At 44.4% G+C, this 20,330-nt stretch overlaps 1 protein-coding gene across 1 annotated transcript in view; it reads left to right on the top strand.

Annotated features, from left to right (window-relative positions):
* The window catches only part of LOC116352808 (kinesin-like protein KIF13A), a 58,119-nt gene extending 38,806 nt beyond the window's left edge, over positions 1 to 19,313 (top strand). The window contains exons 3-4 of the mRNA XM_031822021.1: positions 9,864 to 9,876; positions 18,975 to 19,313. Coding sequence (XP_031677881.1) covers positions 9,864 to 9,876; positions 18,975 to 19,181 — 220 coding nt within the window. The 3' untranslated portion in view covers positions 19,182 to 19,313. The remainder of the gene's footprint in view (positions 1 to 9,863; positions 9,877 to 18,974) is intronic.
* Positions 19,314 to 20,330: the final 1,017 nt, after the last annotated feature.

The following is a 20,330-nucleotide window of genomic DNA, read 5'->3' as shown; positions in this document are numbered from 1 at the left end:
AGACTCCCAGAGCTCTGTCATAAGGATGTAGAACACCAGAGACAGTCTGAGCCTCCCAGAGCTCTGTCATAAAGATGTAGAACACCAGAGACAGTCTGAGACTCCCAGAGCTCTGTCATAAAGCTGTAGAACACCAGAGACAGTCTGAGACTCCCAGAGCTCTGTCATAAAGCTGTAGAACACCAGAGACAGTCTGAGCCTCCCAGAGCTCTGTCATAAAGCTGTAGAACACCAGAGACAGTCTGAGACTCCCAGAGCTCTGTCATAAAGCTGTAGAACACCAGAGACAGTCTGAGCCTCCCAGAGCTCTGTCATAAAGCTGTAGAACACCAGAGACAGTCTGAGCCTCCCAGAGCTCTGTCATAAAGCTGTAGAACACCAGAGACAGTCTGAGACTCCCAGAGCTCTGTCATAAAGCTGTAGAACACCAGAGACAGTCTGAGCCTCCCAGAGCTCTGTCATAAAGCTGTAGAACACCAGAGACAGTCTGAGCCTCCCAGAGCTCTGTCATAAAGCTGTAGAACACCAGAGACAGTCTGAGCCTCCCAGAGCTCTGTCATAAAGCTGTAGAACACCAGAGACAGTCTGAGCCTCCCAGAGCTCTGTCATAAAGCTGTAGAACACCAGAGACAGTCTGAGCCTCCCAGAGCTCTGTCATAAAGCTGTAGAACACCAGAGACAGTCTGAGCCTCCCAGAGCTCTGTCATAAAGCTGTAGAACACCAGAGACAGTCTGAGCCTCCCAGAGCTCTGTCATAAAGCTATAGAACGCCAGAGACAGTCTGAGACTCCCAGAGCTCTGTCATAAAGCTGTAGAACACCAGAGACAGTCTGAGCCTCCCAGAGCTCTGTCATAAAGCTGTAGAACACCAGAGACAGTCTGAGCCTCCCAGAGCTCTGTCATAAAGCTGTAGAACACCAGAGACAGTCTGAGCCTCCCAGAGCTCTGTCATAAAGCTGTAGAACACCAGAGACAGTCTGAGCCTCCCAGAGCTCTGTCATAAAGCTGTAGAACACCAGAGACAGTCTGAGACTCCCAGAGCTCTGTCATAAAGCTGTAGAACACCAGAGACAGTCTGAGCCTCCCAGAGCTCTGTCATAAAGATGTAGAACACCAGAGACAGTCTGAGCCTCCCAGATCTCTGCAACATGGTACTGCTGAATTTGAAACCAGGACACAAAGTCTGCAGTCCCAATGGCTCCCTATTCCCTACATTCCCCTCTTGGTCCAGGTGTAAAGTAGTACACTGCACTACAACAGGTGATAGAAAAGGAGACGTGGAGACATATAGTTGTTTAAATACAGAAGTTATAACTTTGTCACCATTTAGACTGTAGTCAGGTTCTGGCAGCTGGTCAAAGACATAATATCTGCTGACAATCTGTCAGATTGGGAAATGTGAATGTGTGTTTCTATGTCTCTCTCTGTCTGTCTGTCTGTCTGTCTGTCTGTCTGTCTGTCTGTCTGTCTGTCTGTCTGTCTGTCTGTCTGTCTGTCTGTCTGTCTGTCTGTCTGTCTGTCTGTCTGTCTGTCTGTCTGTCTGTCTCTGTCTCTGTCTCTGTCTGTCTCTCTTTCTCTCCCTCTCTCTCTCTCTCTCTCTCTCTCTCCCTGTCTGTCTGTCTGTCTCTCTCTCTCTCTCTCTCTCTCTCTCTCTCTCTCTCTCTCTTTCTCTCTCTCTCTTTGGGCAGGTGGGCCACTCAGTGATCATTTAATCTGGGCTGTTGTCTGCAGGGGCATAAATCAGAGTAGAGCTCTGTGTGCCATAATAACACACTGGCCTTAATCCTAAACACATAACCACAGGGGACCTCCTCTCCTCTCCTCTCCTCTCCTCTCCTCTCCTCTCCTCTCCTCTCCTCTCCTCTCCTCTCCTCTCCTCTCCTCTCCTCTCCTCTCCTCTCCTCTCCTCTCCTCTCCTCTCCTCTCCTCTCCTCTCCTCTCCTCTCCTCTCCTCTCTCCTCTCCCTCTCCTCATCCTCTCCTCATCCTCATCCTCATCCTCATCCTCTCCTCTCCTCTCCTCTCCTCTCCTCTCCTCTCCTCTCCTCTCCCTCTACTAGTTCTTTGTTTCTTGCCATTTTGAGCCTGTAATTGAACCCACAAATGCTGAAGCTCCAGACACTCAACTAGTCTAAAGAAGGCCAGTTTTATTGATTCTTTAATCAGAACGACAGTTTTCAGCTGTGCTAACATAATTGCAAAATGATTTACCACTGATAAATTAGCCTTTTAAAATGATAAACTTGGATTAGCTAACACAACGTGTGTAACGATCGTCTGTGGTGGAAGAAGGTGAGGACCAAAGCACAGCGTGGTAAGTGTTCATATTTAAAAAACAACTGAACACTGAACAAAACATCTGTCTTGGCTCCATCCCAGACAGATGTTACTATGTTGACAGCTCCAGCCCAGACAGACAGATGTTACTGTTGACAGCTCCAGCCCAAACAGACAGATGTTACTGTTGACAGCTCCAGCCCAGACAGACAGATGTTACTGTTGACAGCTCCAGCCCAGACAGACAGATGTTACTATGTTGACAGCTCCAGCCCAGACAGACATATGTTACTATGTTGACAGCTCCAGCCCAGACAGACAGATGTTACTATGTTGACAGCTCCATCCCAGACAGACAGATGTTACTATGTTGACAGCTCCAGCCCAGACAGACAGATGTTACTATGTTGACAGCTCCAGCCCAGACAGACAGATGTTACTATGTTGACAGCTCCAGCCCAGACAGACAGATGTTACTATGTTGACAGCTCCAGCCCAGACAGACAGATGTTACTATGTTGACAGCTCCATCCCAGACAGACAGATGTTACTATGTTGACAGCTCCAGCCCAGACAGACAGATGTTACTATGTTGACAGCTCCAGCCCAGACAGACAGATGTTACTATGTTGACAGCTCCAGCCCAGACAGACAGATGTTACTGTTGACAGCTCCAGCCCAAACAGACAGATGTTACTGTTGACAGCTCCAGCCCAGACAGACAGATGTTACTGTTGACAGCTCCAGACAGACAGATGTTACTATGTTGACAGCTCCAGCCCAGACAGACAGATGTTACTATGTTGACAGCTCCAGCCCAGACAGACAGATGTTACTATGTTGACAGCTCAATCCCAGACAGACAGATGTTACTATGTTGACAGCTCCAGCCCAGACAGACAGATGTTACTATGTTGACAGCTCCAGCCCAGACAGACAGATGTTACTGTTGACAGCTCCAGCCCAGACAGACAGATGTTACTATGTTGACAGCTCCAGCCCAGACAGACAGATGTTACTATGTTGACAGCTCCATCCCAGACAGACAGATGTTACTATGTTGACAGCTCCAGCCCAGACAGACAGATGTTACTATGTTGACAGCTCCAGCCCAGACAGACAGATGTTACTATGTTGACAGCTCCAGCCCAGACAGACAGATGTTACTATGTTGACAGCTCCATCCCAGACAGACAGATGTTACTATGTTGACAGCTCCAGCCCAGACAGACATATGTTACTATGTTGACAGCTCCAGCCCAGACAGACAGATGTTACTATGTTGACAGCTCCATCCCAGACAGACAGATGTTACTATGTTGACAGCTCCAGCCCAGACAGACAGATGTTACTATGTTGACAGCTCCAGCCCAGACAGACAGATGTTACTATGTTGACAGCTCCAGCCCAGACAGACAGATGTTACTATGTTGACAGCTCCATCCCAGACAGACAGATGTTACTATGTTGACAGCTCCAGCCCAGACAGACAGATGTTACTATGTTGACAGCTCCAGCCCAGACAGACAGATGTTACTATGTTGACAGCTCCAGCCCAGACAGACAGATGTTACTATGTTGACAGCTCCATCCCAGACAGACAGATGTTACTATGTTGACAGCTCCAGCCCAGACAGACAGATGTTACTATGTTGACAGCTCCAGCCCAGACAGACAGATGTTACTATGTGTGACAGCTCCAGCCCAGACAGACAGATGTTACTATGTTGACAGCTCCAGCCCAGACAGACAGATGTTACTATGTTGACAGCTCCAGCCCAGACAGACAGATGTTACTATGTTGACAGCTCCAGCCCAGACAGACAGATGTTACTATGTTGACAGCTCCATCCCAGACAGACAGATGTTACTATGTTGACAGCTCCAGCCCAGACAGACAGATGTTACTATGTTGACAGCTCCAGCCAGTTGGTTGTTGTTGTTGCTCTGTTTTTAGTGTCAGTACTCATCGTTCTATCTGCCCTCAGTAGAAACCACACACCCATTGAGCAGTATGGTCTGATACAGCACCAAGCCTTCTATTATGAGGTCTGCCAACCTCACTGACTAGTCCATCTGGTTAAGTCCATGTGGCTGGCTACGCTCCAATCGTGGTGGCTGCCAGCTCTGCTGTGTTGCTCACTGAAGGTGATGCCCACCTGTGTGGCACTGCCAGGATTTTATCTCGTCTCTCCCCCCTCTCTCTCCATCCCCCCTCTCTCTCTCTCCACTCTCTCTTGTCATCCCCCCTCTCCATCTCTGTCACTCTTTCTCTCTGTTTCTCTCTCTTCTGGAGGGCTATGCTGATTGGCCACCCGTGTGTGCCAACTGTAGGGTCACTGAGGGGTCGAGGCGATGCCTGCAGGTGACTGTCAGCTGGGGAATGTTATTACTGTAGTGGAGCATGTCTCTGCTGCCAGGTAGACTGTCCATGGGGAATGTTATTACTGTAGTGGAGCATGTCTCTGCTGCCAGGTAGACTGTCCATGGGGAATGTTATTACTGTAGTGGAGCATGTCTCTGCTGCCAGGTAGACTGTCCATGGGGAATGTTATTACTGTAGTGGAGCATGTCTCTGCTGCCAGGTAGACTGTCCATGGGGAATGTTATTACTGTAGTGGAGCATGTCTCTGCTGCCAGGTAGACTGTCCATGGGGAATGTTATTACTGTAGTGGAGCATGTCTCTGCTGCCAGGTAGACTGTCCATGGGGAATGTTATTACTGTAGTGGAGCATGTCTCTGCTGCCAGGTAGACTGTCCATGGGGAATGTTATTACTGTAGTGGAGCATGTCTCTGCTGCCAGGTAGACTGTCCATGGGGAATGTTATTACTGTAGTGGAGCATGTCTCTGCTGCCAGGTAGACTGTCCATGGGGAATGTTATTACTGTAGTGGAGCATGTCTCTGCTGCCAGGTAGACTGTCCATGGGGAATGTTATTACTGTAGTGGAGCATGTCTCTGCTGCCAGGTAGACTGTCCATGGGGAATGTTATTACTGTAGTGGAGCATGTCTCTGCTGCCAGGTAGACTGTCCATGGGGAATGTTATTACTGTAGTGGAGCATGTCTCTGCTGCCAGGTAGACTGTCCATGGGGAATGTTATTACTGTAGTGGAGCATGTCTCTGCTGCCAGGTAGACTGTCCATGGGGAATGTTATTACTGTAGTGGAGCATGTCTCTGCTGCCAGGTAGACTGTCCATGGGGAATGTTATTACTGTAGTGGAGCATGTCTCTGCTGCCAGGTAGACTGTCCATGGGGAATGTTATTACTGTAGTGGAGCATGTCTCTGCTGCCAGGTAGACTGTCCATGGGGAATGTTATTACTGTAGTGGAGCATGTCTCTGCTGCCAGGTAGACTGTCCATGGGGAATGTTATTACTGTAGTGGAGCATGTCTCTGCTGCCAGGTAGACTGTCCATGGGGAATGTTATTACTGTAGTGGAGCATGTCTCTGCTGCCAGGTAGACTGTCCATGGGACTGAGAGACATACTGTGCACGCTGACTCATGTATTTTATTAGTAACAGTCTAGTAGTTCTAATAGTTTGTCTATAGGGTCGTTCTTCAGCTATCACTGATGACAGAAAACAATGTCTTCACACCATGAAGCCTGGTAAGAGCAGTTGTTTTTGCTGTGACGTTATCTCTCATCCCAGATACCAGCATCTTGTGAGATCAGCTGCCAAGGGAAGAACAGTAAGTCCTGTGTTTGTCATGTTTGTAGTGCATACTCAGGGAGAACAAGGTGTAGATTCACGCGCAGGGCCCGGCAGATGTTATTAAGCCTTGGCAGGAATCGTGGTCACAGGCAGGAAATGGTTGAACACAGGTAGGAAGTCAAAAACAAACAATACCTCACAACCATACAAACAGAAAGAACTGGACTAAACAGGGAGCTGATGAGACCAGGTGAGAAACGAACACAGGTGAAAACGATGAAAAGAAATGAAAGGCAGGGCTACGTTCCAGAACACAGAGACAGGGCTACGTTCCAGAACACAGAGACAGGGCTACGTTCCAGAACACAAAGAAACAGGGCTACGTTCCAGAACATAAAGAAACAGGGCTACGTTCCAGAACACAAAGAAACAGGGCTACGTTCCAGAACACAAAGAAACAGGGCTACGTTCCAGAACACAAAGAAACAGGGCTACGTTCCAGAACACAAAGAAACAGGGCTACGTTCCAGAACACAAAGAAACAGGGCTACGTTCCAGAACACAAAGAAACAGGGCTACGTTCCAGAACACAAAGAAACAGGGCTACGTTCCAGATCACAAAGAACCAGGGCTACGTTCCAGAACACAAAGAAACAGGGCTACGTTCCAGATCACAATGAAACAGGGCTACGTTCCAGAACACAAAGAGACAGGGCTACGTTCCAGAACACAGAGACAGGGCTACGTTCCAGAACACAAAGAAACAGGGCTACGTTCCAGATCACAAAGAAACAGGGCTACGTTCCAGAACACAAAGAGACAGGGCTACGTTCCAGAACACAAAGAGACAGGGCTACGTTCCAGAACACAAAGAAACAGGGCTACGTTCCTGATCACAATGAAACAGGGCTACGTTCCAGAACACAAAGAGACAGGGCTACGTTCCAGAACACAAAGAGACAGGGCTACGTTCCAGAACACAAAGAAACAGGGCTACGTTCCAGAACACAAAGAAACAGGGCTACGTTCCAGAACACAAAGAGACAGGGCTACGTTCCAGAACGCAAAGAGACAAGGCTACGTTACAGAACACAAAGAGACAGGGCTACGTTCCAGAACACAAAGAAACAGGGCTACGTTCCAGAACACAAAGAAACAGGGCTACGTTCCAGATCACAATGAAACAGGGCTACGTTCCAGAATACAAAGAGACAGGGCTACGTTCCAGAACACAAAGAGACAGGGCTACGTTCCAGAACACAAAGAAACAGGGCTACGTTCCAGAACACAAAGAAACAGGGCTACGTTCCAGAACACAAAGAGACAGGGCTACGTTCCAGAACACAAAGAAACAGGGCTACGTTCCAGAACACAAAGAAACAGGGCTACGTTCCAGATCACAATGAAACAGGGCTACGTTCCAGAACACAAAGAGACAGGGCTACGTTCCAGAACACAAAGAGACAGGGCTACGTTCCAGAACACAAAGAAACAGGGCTACGTTCCAGAACACAAAGAAACAGGGCTATGTTCCAGAACACAAAGAGACAGGGCTACGTTCCAGAACACAAAGAGACAAGGCTACGTTCCAGATCACAATGAAACAGGGCTACGTTCCAGAACACAAAGAGACAGGGCTACGTTCCAGAACACAAAGAGACAGGGCTACGTTCCAGAACACAAAGAGACAGGGCTACGTTCCAGAACACAAAGAAACAGGGCTATGTTCCAGAACACAAAGAGACAGGGCTACGTTCCAGAACACAAAGAGACAAGGCTACGTTCCAGAACACAAAGAGACAGGGCTACGTTCCAGAACACAAAGAAACAGGGCTACGTTCCAGAACACAAATAAAAAGAACACACGGTTGACTAAGAAAAGAAAAGCAGAACCATACAATGTTATTGGGCAGAATAGTAGACAAGTCCTAGGCTATGTTTACACCGTGGGAATGTGGATGTCATCTAGTAGCCGAGGTCTCTTTGATATTAGACAAACTCTTCCATATTCCTTATTGTCCTGACTGCTGGGTGTCACTGGACATATTCTGTGTAGTGGTAATCTACAGCCATCCTCTATCCTAACCTCCCTGGCAGGCACACACACAGAGCTGAGTCCAGCCTCCCTCCCCTCCCTTCCCCAGCCTCCCTGGTTAAGTCCCCAGGCTTTAGTCTAGTTTACCCAACAGAGTCAGTGGGACATTGAATCCTAAATCTCTTCCCTTCCTCACGCTCCACCGCCCCATTTATGAGGCCTTTCACAGCAGGCCTCACCAGAAACAACGCCTGCCTGGACCTCAATGAATGAGCGAGGGAGTGAATGAATGAACGAGAGGAATGAAAGAAGAAAAATGACTACAGCAGTGATGTGTGAAGTGAATTATGAGGTAGTTGGATGGATGGGTGAATTTTTGAAATGTGGTTATGACATCATACCTGTATGTTGTAAACACCTGCTCTATTGTGATGTCACTTAGTTTTCTATGTGGTTATGACATCGCTCTATACCGGTATGTTGTAAACACCTGCTCTATTGTGATGTCACTTAGTTTTCTATGTGGTTATGACATCGCTCTATACCGGTATGTTGTAAACACCTGCTCTATTGTGATGTCACTTAGTTTTCTATGTGGTTATGACATCGCTCTATACCGGTATGTTGTAAACACCTGCTCTATTGTGATGTCACTTAGTTTTCTATGTGGTTATGACATCGCTCTATACCGGTATGTTGTAAACACCTGCTCTATTGTGATGTCACTTAGTTTTCTATGTGGTTATGACATCGCTCTATACCGGTATGTTGTAAACACCTGCTCTATTGTGATGTCACTTAGTTTTCTATGTGGTTATGACATCGCTCTATACCGGTATGTTGTAAACACCTGCTCTATTGTGATGTCACTTAGTTTTCTATGTGGTTATGACATCGCTCTATACCGGTATGTTGTAAACACCTGCTCTATTGTGATGTCACTTAGTTGCCTATGTCCCAAAGTATAGCCTGGCTAGAGACTAATACATTTCCATTTCAGTGTGATCTTTTGGGTCAACGTAGACAACAAAGGATTCCTACTGTGAGAGTTGCATCTGCTCTCTCTCTCACTCTCTCTCACTCTTTCCCTTCTCACTCTCTCTGTCTCTCTCTCTGTCTCTCTCTCTCTCTCTCCATATCTATTTTTGATCTGTCTGCTGTCTCTTCTCTCTCTCTCTCTACTGAACTGACCCTGTATATAGTATGTTTACCCCTCTACATATCTACCTCTATCACTCCAGTATCCCTGTACATTGTTAATATGGCACTGAACTGACCCTGTATATAGTATGTTTACCCCTCTACATATCTACCTCTATCACTCCAGTATCCCTGTACATTGTTAATATGGTAATGAACTGACCCTGTTTATAGTATGTTTACCCCTCTACATTGTTAATATGTTACTGAACTGACCCTGTATATAGTATGTTTACCCCTCTACATTGTTAATATGTTACTGAACTGACCCTGTTTACAGCTTCTTACTTTCTCCTGTTATTTTTATTTCTTATTTTTATATCTCCTGTGTTTTTGTTCTACCTTGTTATTTTTAGTACCACATTGATATTGATTACTGCATTGTTGGGTTTAGAGTTTGTTAAAAAAGGCATTTCACTGTGGACGTGACTTTAAAACTTGAAAGAGAACATAAGAGAGAGAGGTAACAGTTAACAGTGTTCAATTGTTTTAATGCTAACCTTGGTGTCTCTCTTTCTCTCTGTCTCTCTGTCTCTCCCTCCCTCTCTGTCTCTCTCTCTCTCTCTCTCTGTCTCTCTCTGTCTCTCTCTCTCTCTCTCATGGTGTTGTTGATGACCCCTGGGTCTCCTCTCCTCCATCCTCCCATCGTGAATCTGTTCATCATGGTTCCATCTGCTCCTCTACCTCCAGGAAACAATCCAAGGTACAGTATAACATGTAGTCAATATAAGGTACAGTATGACATGTAGTTAATCTGTCTAAGATACAGTATAACATGTAGTTAATCTGTCTAAGGTACAGTATGACATGTAGTTAATCTGTCTAAGGTACAGTATGACATGTAGTTAATCTGTCTAAGGTACAGTATGACATGTAGTTAATCTGTCTAAGGTACAGTATGACATGTAGTTAATCTGTCTAAGGTACAGTATGACATGTAGTTAATCTGTCTAAGGTACAGTATGACATGTAGTTAATCTGTCTAAGGTACAGTATAACATGTAGTTAATCTGTCTAAGGTACAGTATGACATGTAGTTAATCTAAAGTACAGTATGACATGTAGTTAATCTGTCTAAGGTACAGTATGACATGTAGTTAATCTAAGGTACAGTATAACATGTAGTTAATCTGTCTAAGGTACAGTATAACATGTAGTTAATCTAATGTACAGTATAACATGTAGTTAATCTGTCTAAGGTACAGTATGACATGTAGTTAATCTGTCTAAGGTACAGTATGACATGTAGTTAATCTGTCTAAGGTACAGTATGACATGTAGTTAATCTGTCTAAAGTACAGTATAACATGTAGTTAATCTGTCTAAGGTACAGTATGACATGTAGTCAATATAAGGTACAGTATAACATGTAGTTAATCTGTCTAAGGTACAGGATGGCATGTAGTTAATCTAAGGTACAGTATGACATGTAGTTAATCTAAGGTACAGTATGACATGTAGTCAATATAAGGTACAGTATAACATGTAGTTAATCTGTCTAAGGTACAGTATGACATGTAGTTAATCTGTCTAAGGTACAGTATGACATGTAGTTAATCTGTCTAAGGTACAGTATGACATGTAGTTAATCTAAGGTACAGTATGACATGTAGTCAATATAAGGTACAGTATAACATGTAGTTAATCTGTCTAAGGTACAGTATGACATGTAGTTAATCTGTCTAAGGTACAGTATAACATGTAGTTAATCTGTCTAAGGTACAGTATAATATGTAGTTAATCTGTCTAAGGTACAGGATGGCATGTAGTTAATCTGTCTAAGGTACAGTATAACATGTAGTTAATCTAAAGTACAGTATGACATGTAGTTAATCTGTCTAAGGTACAGTATGACATGTAGTTAATCTGTCTAAGGTACAGTATAACATGTAGTTAATCTGTCTAAGGTACAGTATGACATGTAGTTAATCTGTCTAAGGTACAGTATAACATGTAGTTAATCTGTCTAAGGTACATGATGGCATGTAGTTAATCTGTCTAAGGTACAGTATAACATGTAGTTAATCTGTCTAAAGTACAGTATGACATGTAGTTAATCTGTCTAAAGTACAGTATGACATGTAGTTAATCTGTCTAAGGTACAGTATAACATGTAGTTAATCTAAAGTACAGTATGACATGTAGTTAATCTGTCTAAGGTACAGTATGACATGTAGTTAATCTGTCTAAGGTACAGTATAACATGTAGTTAATCTAAGGTACAGTATAACATGTAGTTAATCTGTCTAAGGTACAGTATGACATGTAGTTAATCTGTCTAAGGTACAGTATACCATGTAGTTAATCTGTCTAAAGTACAGTATGACATGTAGTTAATCTAAAGTACAGTATGACATGTAGTTAATCTGTCTAAGGTACAGTATGACATGTAGTTAATCTGTCTAAGGTACAGTATAACATGTAGTTAATCTAAGGTACAGTATAACATGTAGTTAATCTGTCTAAGGTACAGTATGACATGTAGTTAATCTGTCTAAGGTACAGTATGACATGTAGTTAATCTGTCTAAGGTACAGTATGACATGTAGTTAATCTAAGGTACAGTATGACATGTAGTCAATATAAGGTACAGTATAACATGTAGTTAATCTGTCTAAGGTACAGTATGACATGTAGTTAATCTGTCTAAGGTACAGTATAACATGTAGTTAATCTGTCTAAGGTACAGTATAATATGTAGTTAATCTGTCTAAGGTACAGGATGGCATGTAGTTAATCTGTCTAAGGTACAGTATAACATGTAGTTAATCTGTCTAAGGTACAGTATAACATGTAGTTAATCTGTCTAAGGTACAGTATAACATGTAGTTAATCTGTCTAAGGTACAGTATAACATGTAGTTAATCTGTCTAAGGTACAGTATGACATGTAGTTAATCTGTCTAAGGTACAGTATAACATGTAGTTAATCTGTCTAAGGTACAGTATGACATGTAGTTAATCTGTCTAAGGTACAGTATAACATGTAGTTAATCTAAGGTACAGTATACCATGTAGTTAATCTGTCTAAAGTACAGTGTGACATGTAGTTAATCTAAAGTACAGTATGACATGTAGTTAATCTGTCTAAGGTACAGTATGACATGTAGTTAATCTGTCTAAGGTACAGTATAACATGTAGTTAATCTAAGGTACAGTATAACATGTAGTTAATCTGTCTAAGGTACAGTATGACATGTAGTTAATCTGTCTAAGGTACAGTATGACATGTAGTTAATCTGTCTAAGGTACAGTATGACATGTAGTTAATCTGTCTAAGGTACAGTATAACATGTCGTTAATCTGTCTAAGGTACAGGATGGCATGTAGTTAATCTGTCTAAGGTACAGTATGACATGTAGTTAATCAGTCTAAGGTACAGTATAACATGTAGTTAATCTGTCTAAGGTACAGTATGACATGTAGTTAATCTGTCTAAGGTACAGTATGACATGTAGTTAATCTGTCTAAGGTACAGTATGACATGTAGTTAATCTGTCTAAGGTACAGTATAACATGTAGTTAATCTAAGGTACAGTATAACATGTAGTTAATCTGTCTAAAGTACAGTATGACATGTAGTTAATCTAAAGTACAGTATGACATGTAGTTAATCTGTCTAAGGTACAGTATGACATGTAGTTAATCTAAGGTACAGTATGACATGTAGTTAATCTGTCTAAGGTACAGTATAACATGTAGTTAATCTAAGGTACAGTATGACATGTAGTTAATCTGTCTAAAGTACAGTATGACATGTAGTTAATCTGTCTAAGGTACAGTATGCCATGTAGTTAATCTGTCTAAGGTACAGTATAACATGTAGTTAATCTGTCTAAGGTACAGTATAACATGTAGTTAATCTGTCTAAGGTACAGTATGACATGTAGTTAATCTGTCTAAGGTACAGTATAACATGTAGTTAATCTGTCTAAGGTACAGGATGGCAGGTGTGTAAACAGAGAGGAATATGCGAAGTGAGAGGTTTTACTCTCGCTAAAATCTGTCCAAAAGAAACCCAAATGCGTTTCAATGGGTTTATTTTTAACCTAAGCTTGTCGCCTGCCTTCCTGCCTCTGGGACAACGGGTCCCATTGTTAGGGCGGAGACGTGGATCTCGTCATTATGTACAGATCTCTGGTGTAAATGGGACACAGCACAGAAGGAGCGAATAGACGAGACCAAAAAGACAAGATGAGAACAAGTTGACATAAAACACTCATGAAGATAAATAAATATACAGGCATTTGAAATATCGCCCAGCCCCACAGTGTGTGTAACGACTGGGTTGTCAGTGGTTTGGTTGGTCTGCGGCGGGGAGCCAGATAGACGTCTGTGTGAACGTGTCAGCTCTCTAAAATCTGGTGAACATCCACAAAGAGATCCACAATGAGAGGGAGGAATGAGCAGGAACACTGGCCCAGTGTGTGTGTGTGTGTGTGTGTGTGTGTGTGTGTGTGTGTGTGTGTGTGTGTGTGTGTGTGTGTGTGTGTGTGTGTGTGTGTGTGTGTGTGTGTGTATTCAGAGCTGCGTTGTTGGAGTGCAGCTCCCCCTCACCACCTCCCTACCCCCGTCCCCACACTCTCTGGTGGATGGTGACGAGTTGAAAGGCGTTCGGGAGCAGAGTTGAACACATTCTGGGATGGGTTTTTGGGTTCAGTCGTGGGGCCGTGTCTCATTGTGCTGATTCATATCTGTCCTCTGAGCTTTAGCCAGGCACTCTAGCAGAAATTACTGCCTAGTCTGCTAAATCCTGAATACAACTTCAAATTAGTTTCCCCTCAAACTCTGTCTGTCTGTCTGTCTGTCTGTCGAGAAGCTCTCCCTATCAGACCCCTTCAGTGGCCGTCCCCATCCGTGACTATAGAGGTGCTCTGTCTATCAGACCCCTTCAGTGGCCGTCCCCATCCGTGACTATAGAGGTGCTCTGTCTATCAGACCCCTTCAGTGGCCGTCCCCATCCGTGACTATAGAGGTGCTCTGTCTATCAGACCCCTTCAGTGGCCGTCCCCATCCGTGACTATAGAGGTGCTCTGTCTATCAGACCCCTTCAGTGGCCGTCCCCATCCGTGACTATAGAGGTGCTCTGTCTATCAGACCCCTTCAGTGGCCGTCCCCATCCGTGACTATAGAGGTGCTCTGTCTATCAGACCCCTTCAGTGGCCGTCCCCATCCGTGACTATAGAGGTGCTCTGTCTATCAGACCCCTTCAGTGGCCGTCCCCATCCGTGACTATAGAGGTGCTCTGTCTATCAGACCTGGGAAGAAAAAATGGCTTTAAGTTAAATCAAATCAGATCAAATGTAATTTATCACAACAGGTGTAGACTTACAGTGAAATGCCGAATACAACAGGTGTAGACTTACAGTGAAATGCCGAATACAACAGGTGTAGACTTACAGTGAAATGCCGAATACAACAGGTGTAGACTTACAGTGAAATGCTACTTACAACAGGTGTAGACTTACAGTGAAATGCCGAATACAACAGGTGTAGACTTACAGTGAAATGCCGAATACAACAGGTGTAGACTTACAGTGAAATGCTACTTACAACAGGTGTAGACTTACAGTGAAATGCCGAATACAACAGGTGTAGACTTACAGTGAAATGCTACTTACAACAGGTGTAGACTTACAGTGAAATGCCGAATACAACAGGTGTAGACTTACAGTGAAATGCCGAATACAACAGGTGTAGACTTACAGTGAAATGCTGAATACAACAGGTGTAGACTTACAGTGAAATGCCGAATACAACAGGTGTAGACTTACAGTGAAATGCTACTTACAACAGGTGTAGACTTACAGTGAAATGCTACTTACAACAGGTGTAGACTTACAGTGAAATGCCGAATACAACAGGTGTAGACTTACAGTGAAATGCTGAATACAACAGGTGTAGACTTACAGTGAAATGCCGAATACAACAGGTGTAGACTTACAGTGAAATGCTACTTACAAGCCCTTAACCAACAATGCAGTTTTAAGAAAAAATTGATAAGTAAAAAATATAGAATTAAAAATAAAGGATCACCAATATATTTAATAAAAATATATTGGTCTGTATACCAAACGTCTCAGAGAAGGAGTGCTGATCTAGGATCAGAATAAAAATATATTGGTCTGTATACCAAACGTCTCAGAGAAGGAGTGCTGATCTAGGATCAGAATAAAAATATATTGGTCTGTATACCAAACGTCTCAGAGAAGGAGTGCTGATCTAGGATCAGAATAAAAATATATTGGTCTGTATACCAAACGTCTCAGAGAAGGAGTGCTGATCTAGGATCAGAATAAAAATATATTGGTCTGTATACCAAACGTCTCAGAGAAGGAGTGCTGATCTAGGATCAGAATAAAAATATATTGGTCTGTATACCAAACGTCTCAGAGAAGGAGTGCTGATCTAGGATCAGAATAAAAATATATTGGTCTGTATACCAAACGTCTCAGAGAAGGAGTGCTGATCTAGGATCAGAATAAAAATATATTGGTCTGTATACCAAACGTCTCAGAGAAGGAGTGCTGATCTAGGATCAGAATAAAAATATATTGGTCTGTATACCAAACGTCTCAGAGAAGGAGTGCTGATCTAGGATCAGAATAAAAATATATTGGTCTGTATACCAAACGTCTCAGAGAAGGAGTGCTGATCTAGGATCAGAATAAAAATATATTGGTCTGTATACCAAACGTCTCAGAGAAGGAGTGCTGATCTAGGATCAGAATAAAAATATATTGGTCTGTATACCAAACGTCTCAGAGAAGGAGTGCTGATCTAGGATCAGAATAAAAATATATTGGTCTGTATACCAAACGTCTCAGAGAAGGAGTGCTGATCTAGGATCAGAATAAAAATATATTGGTCTGTATACCAAACGTCTCAGAGAAGGAGTGCTGATCTAGGATCAGAATAAAAATATATTGGTCTGTATACCAAACGTCTCAGAGAAGGAGTGCTGATCTAGGATCAGAATAAAAATATATTGGTCTGTATACCAAACGTCTCAGAGAAGGAGTGCTGATCTAGGATCAGAATAAAAATATATTGGTCTGTATACCAAACGTCTCAGAGAAGGAGTGCTGATCTAGGATCAGAATAAAAATATATTGGTCTGTATACCAAACGTCTCAGAGAAGGAGTGCTGATCTAGGATCAGAATAAAAATATATTGGTCTGTATACCAAACGTCTCAGAGAAGGAGTGCTGATCTAGGATCAGAATAAAAATATATTGGTCTGTATACCAAACGTCTCAGAGAAGGAGTGCTGATCTAGGATCAGAATAAAAATATATTGGTCTGTATACCAAACGTCTCAGAGTAGGAGTGCTGATCTAGGATCAGAATAAAAATATATTGGTCTGTATACCAAACGTCTCAGAGAAGGAGTGCTGATCTAGGATCAGAATAAAAATATATTGGTCTGTATACCAAACGTCTCAGAGAAGGAGTGCTGATCTAGGATCAGAATAAAAATATATTGGTCTGTATACCAAACGTCTCAGAGAAGGAGTGCTGATCTAGGATCAGAATAAAAATATATTGGTCTGTATACCAAACGTCTCAGAGAAGGAGTGCTGATCTAGGATCAGGTCCCCCTGTCCATCGTATTTATTATTATTATTATTATCTAAAAGGCAAAACTGATCCTAAATCAGCACTATGAGACACTTGATGCATACAGCCCCTCAGCACTCTGACACTAGATACATACTGTACAGCCCCTGAACTATTGGAGCCAGTTGAATCCCTCTAATTCAAAGAGGGTCTAGTAGTGTGGGAGTCTGCAGCACGAGGCTAGACGAGAGAGGGTCTAGACTAGAGAGAGGGTCTAGACTACAGAGAGGGTCTAGACGAGAGAGAGCGTCTAGACTAGAGAGGGTGTCTAGACTAGAGAGGGTGTCTAGACTAGAGAGGGTGTCTAGACTAGAGAGAGTGTCTAGACTAGAGAGAGGGTCTAGACTATAGAGAGGGTCTAGACTACAGAGATAGTCTAGACTACAGAGAGGGCCTAGACCAGAGAGGGTGTCTAGACCAGAGAGGGTGTCTAGACCAGAGAGAGGGCCTAGACCAGAGAGAGGGCCTAGACCAGAGAGAGGGTCTAGACCAGAGAGGGGGCCTAGACCAGAGAGGGCCTAGACCAGAGAGAGGGCCTAGACCAGAGAGGGGGTCTAGACCAGAGAGGGGTCTACACCAGAGGGGGGGGGGGGCCTAGACCAGAGAGAGGGCCTAGACCAGAGAGGGGGTCTAGACCAGAGAGGGGGTCTAGACCAGAGAGGGGGTCTAGACCAGAGAGGGGGTCTAGACCAGAGAGGGGGTCTACACCAGAGGGGGGGTCTAGACCAGAGAGGGTCTAGACCAGAGAGTATAATTTCTATGCCATCCATTCATCCACTTACAGCTGTGAGCAAACACAGGTGGCTCTCTCTCTCTCTCTCTCACACACACACACACACACACAAACAGTTCACAGCCTGCACCTCCAGGAACGACTCCAGCCGGGTTGCCGTGGAGACGGGTCACTGGGAGCTGGAATGTCAACTGTGGAGCCGTGACCCTGATTTATGAATTAATTTAACTCCAACATCCAACTACCACTGTCTGTCTGCCAAACAGACAAGGCCAACAGACCAGGCCAGCATGGAGCCTGGAGCCTGGAGCATACAGTGGGGCAAAAAAGTATTTAGTCAGCCACCAATTGTGCAAGTTCTCCCACTTAAAAAGATGAGAGAGGCCTGTACTTTTTATCATAGATACACTTCAACTATGACAGACAAAATGAGAAAAACAATCCAGAAAATCACATTGTAGGATTTTTTATGAATTTATTTGCATTATTTGTAGCTGCCCTACAGTGGATCTGGGCTGGCACCCTATTCCCCGTACAGTGCACCACTTTTGAACAGAGAGCCCATAGGGAATAGGATGCCATTTGGGGTGCAGTCCCTGGTCTGCTGAGGCCCCGTCACGACAACTAGCATTGCCTCAGTCAACAACACTCATCAGGGTTTCTTCTCTGTCCCCCTCTCTCTCTCTCTCTCTCTCTCTCCCTCTCTCTCTCCCTCTCTCTCTCTTTATCTCTGTCTCTATCTCTCTCCCCCTCTGTCTCTCTCTCTTTCTCTCTGTCTCTATCCCTCTCGCTCTCTTTCTCTCTCTCTTTCTCTCTCTCTATCCCTCTCTGTCTCTCTCTCTGTCTCTATCCCTCTCGCTCTCTCTCTCTCTCTCTCTGCCTCTCTCTCTGCTTCTATCCCTCTCTCTCTCCCCCTCTTTCTTTTCTCTCTCTATCTCTCTCCCTCTATCTTTCTATTTTCCCTGCTTCTCTCGTTCCCTCATCATTCTTTTCTCTCTCTCTCTGTCTCTATCCCTCTCTCTTTCTCCCTCTCTCTCTCTGCCTCTATCCCCCCCCCTCTCTCTCTCTCCCTCTATCTTTCTCTTCTCCCTCTATCTTTCTCTTCTCCTTCTCTCTCTCTCCCTCTATCTTCTCTTCTCCCTGCTTCTCTCGTTCCCTCATCATTCTTTTCTCTCTCTCACTTTCAACACAGACAACAGACATCTGATGTGTTGTAGGTTGTCTTGAAACAGTCCAATAAGTTTGTCATAGTGTCTGTAGGTGTGTGTCTGCCATAGTGTCTGTAGGTGTGTGTCTGTCATAGTGTCTGTAGGTGTGTGTCTGCCATAGTGTTCCACTACCTCCTTTAGGTAGATACACTACAACATGCTCAGACAGGAGCTTACAGTGTGTGTGTGTGTGTGTGTGTGTGTGTGTGTGTGTTGATCCTTCTTTGTCCTGTCCCACAGGTGTTTGCCTTTGACCACTGTTTCTGGTCCATGGATGAGTCCAACATGCCCAAGTATGCTGGTAAGTCACAGACAACAGGTTCAGGCTTAGCTGAACTAAGCCTGCCCAAATGGCACCCTACTCCTTATATAGTGACCCCTATTGGCCCTGGCCAAAAGAAGTGCACTGTATTGGGAATAGGGTGCCATTTGGGATGCAACCACTGACTGTTGAGGTTGACAGAGATAATCTCTCTATCATCACTAAAGAACACTAAACACAGCCATCTCATCTCATCACTATTTAAAGCCTGTCAGGTGAGGTGAGTCTAGGAATACAGGAGGGAGAGAGAGGGTGAGGAGGGAGAGAGAGAGAGAGAGGGTGAGGAGGGAGAGAGAGAGAGGGTGAGGAGGGAGAGAGAGAGGGTGAGGAGAGAGAGAGAGGGTGAGGAGGGAGAGAGAGGGTGAGGAGGGAGAGAGAGGGTGAGGAGGGAGAGAGAGAGGGTGAGGAGGGAGAGAGAGGGTGAGGAGGGAGAGAGAGAGAGGGTGAGGAGGGAGAGAGAGAGGGTGAGGAGGGAGAGAGAGAGGGTGAGGAGGGAGAGAGAGAGGGTGAGGAGGGAGAGAGAGGGTGAGGAGGGAGAGAGAGGGTGAGGAGGGAGAAAGAGGGTGAGGAGGGAGAGAGAGGGTGAGGAGGGAGAGAGAGGGTGAGGAGGGAGAGAGAGGGTGAGGAGGGAGAGAGAGAGAGGGTGAGGAGGGAAATAGAGAGGGTGAGGAGAGAGAGAGAGATGGTGAGGAGGAGTGAGAGAGAGGGTGAGGAGGGAGAGAGAGAGGGTGAGGAGGGAGAGAGAGAGGGGGTGAGGAGGGAGGGAGAGAGAGGGAGAGAGAGGGTGAGGAGGGAGGGAGAGAGAGAGCGGGTGAGGAGGGAGAGCGAGGGGGAGAGAGGGTGAGGAGGCAGAGAGAGGGTGAGGAGGGAGAGAGAGGGTGAGGAGGGAGAGAGAGGGTGAGGAGGGAGAGAGAGGGTGAGGAGGGAGAGAGAGAAGGAAAAACCTACAGTTCAGGGAAGTCCTGGTTTTACATAATGCAAGTATGTTTTTACAAGCTGCTTTGCATCTGAATAGAAGAGTTTATGGGACTGAGAACAAGATGGTTGTGTGTTTATTTATGTGAGGAGAGACAGAGGGAGAGAGTGAGGGGGAATTATGTCTTTACTGACACACAAAACATGTTAGTGGCACTAACTAGATAAACATTAGTGGCACTAACTAGGTAAACATTAGTGGCACTAACTAGATAAACATTAGTGGCACTAACTAGATAAACATTAGTGGCACTAACTAGTTCAACATTAGTGGCACTAACTAGTTCAACATTAGTGGC

The sequence above is a fragment of the Oncorhynchus kisutch genome, unplaced genomic scaffold (genome assembly GCF_002021735.2).
Source record: "Oncorhynchus kisutch isolate 150728-3 unplaced genomic scaffold, Okis_V2 scaffold4046, whole genome shotgun sequence".
Taxonomy (NCBI): domain Eukaryota; kingdom Metazoa; phylum Chordata; class Actinopteri; order Salmoniformes; family Salmonidae; genus Oncorhynchus; species Oncorhynchus kisutch.
This window is presented reverse-complemented; position numbering and strand designations above follow the sequence as displayed.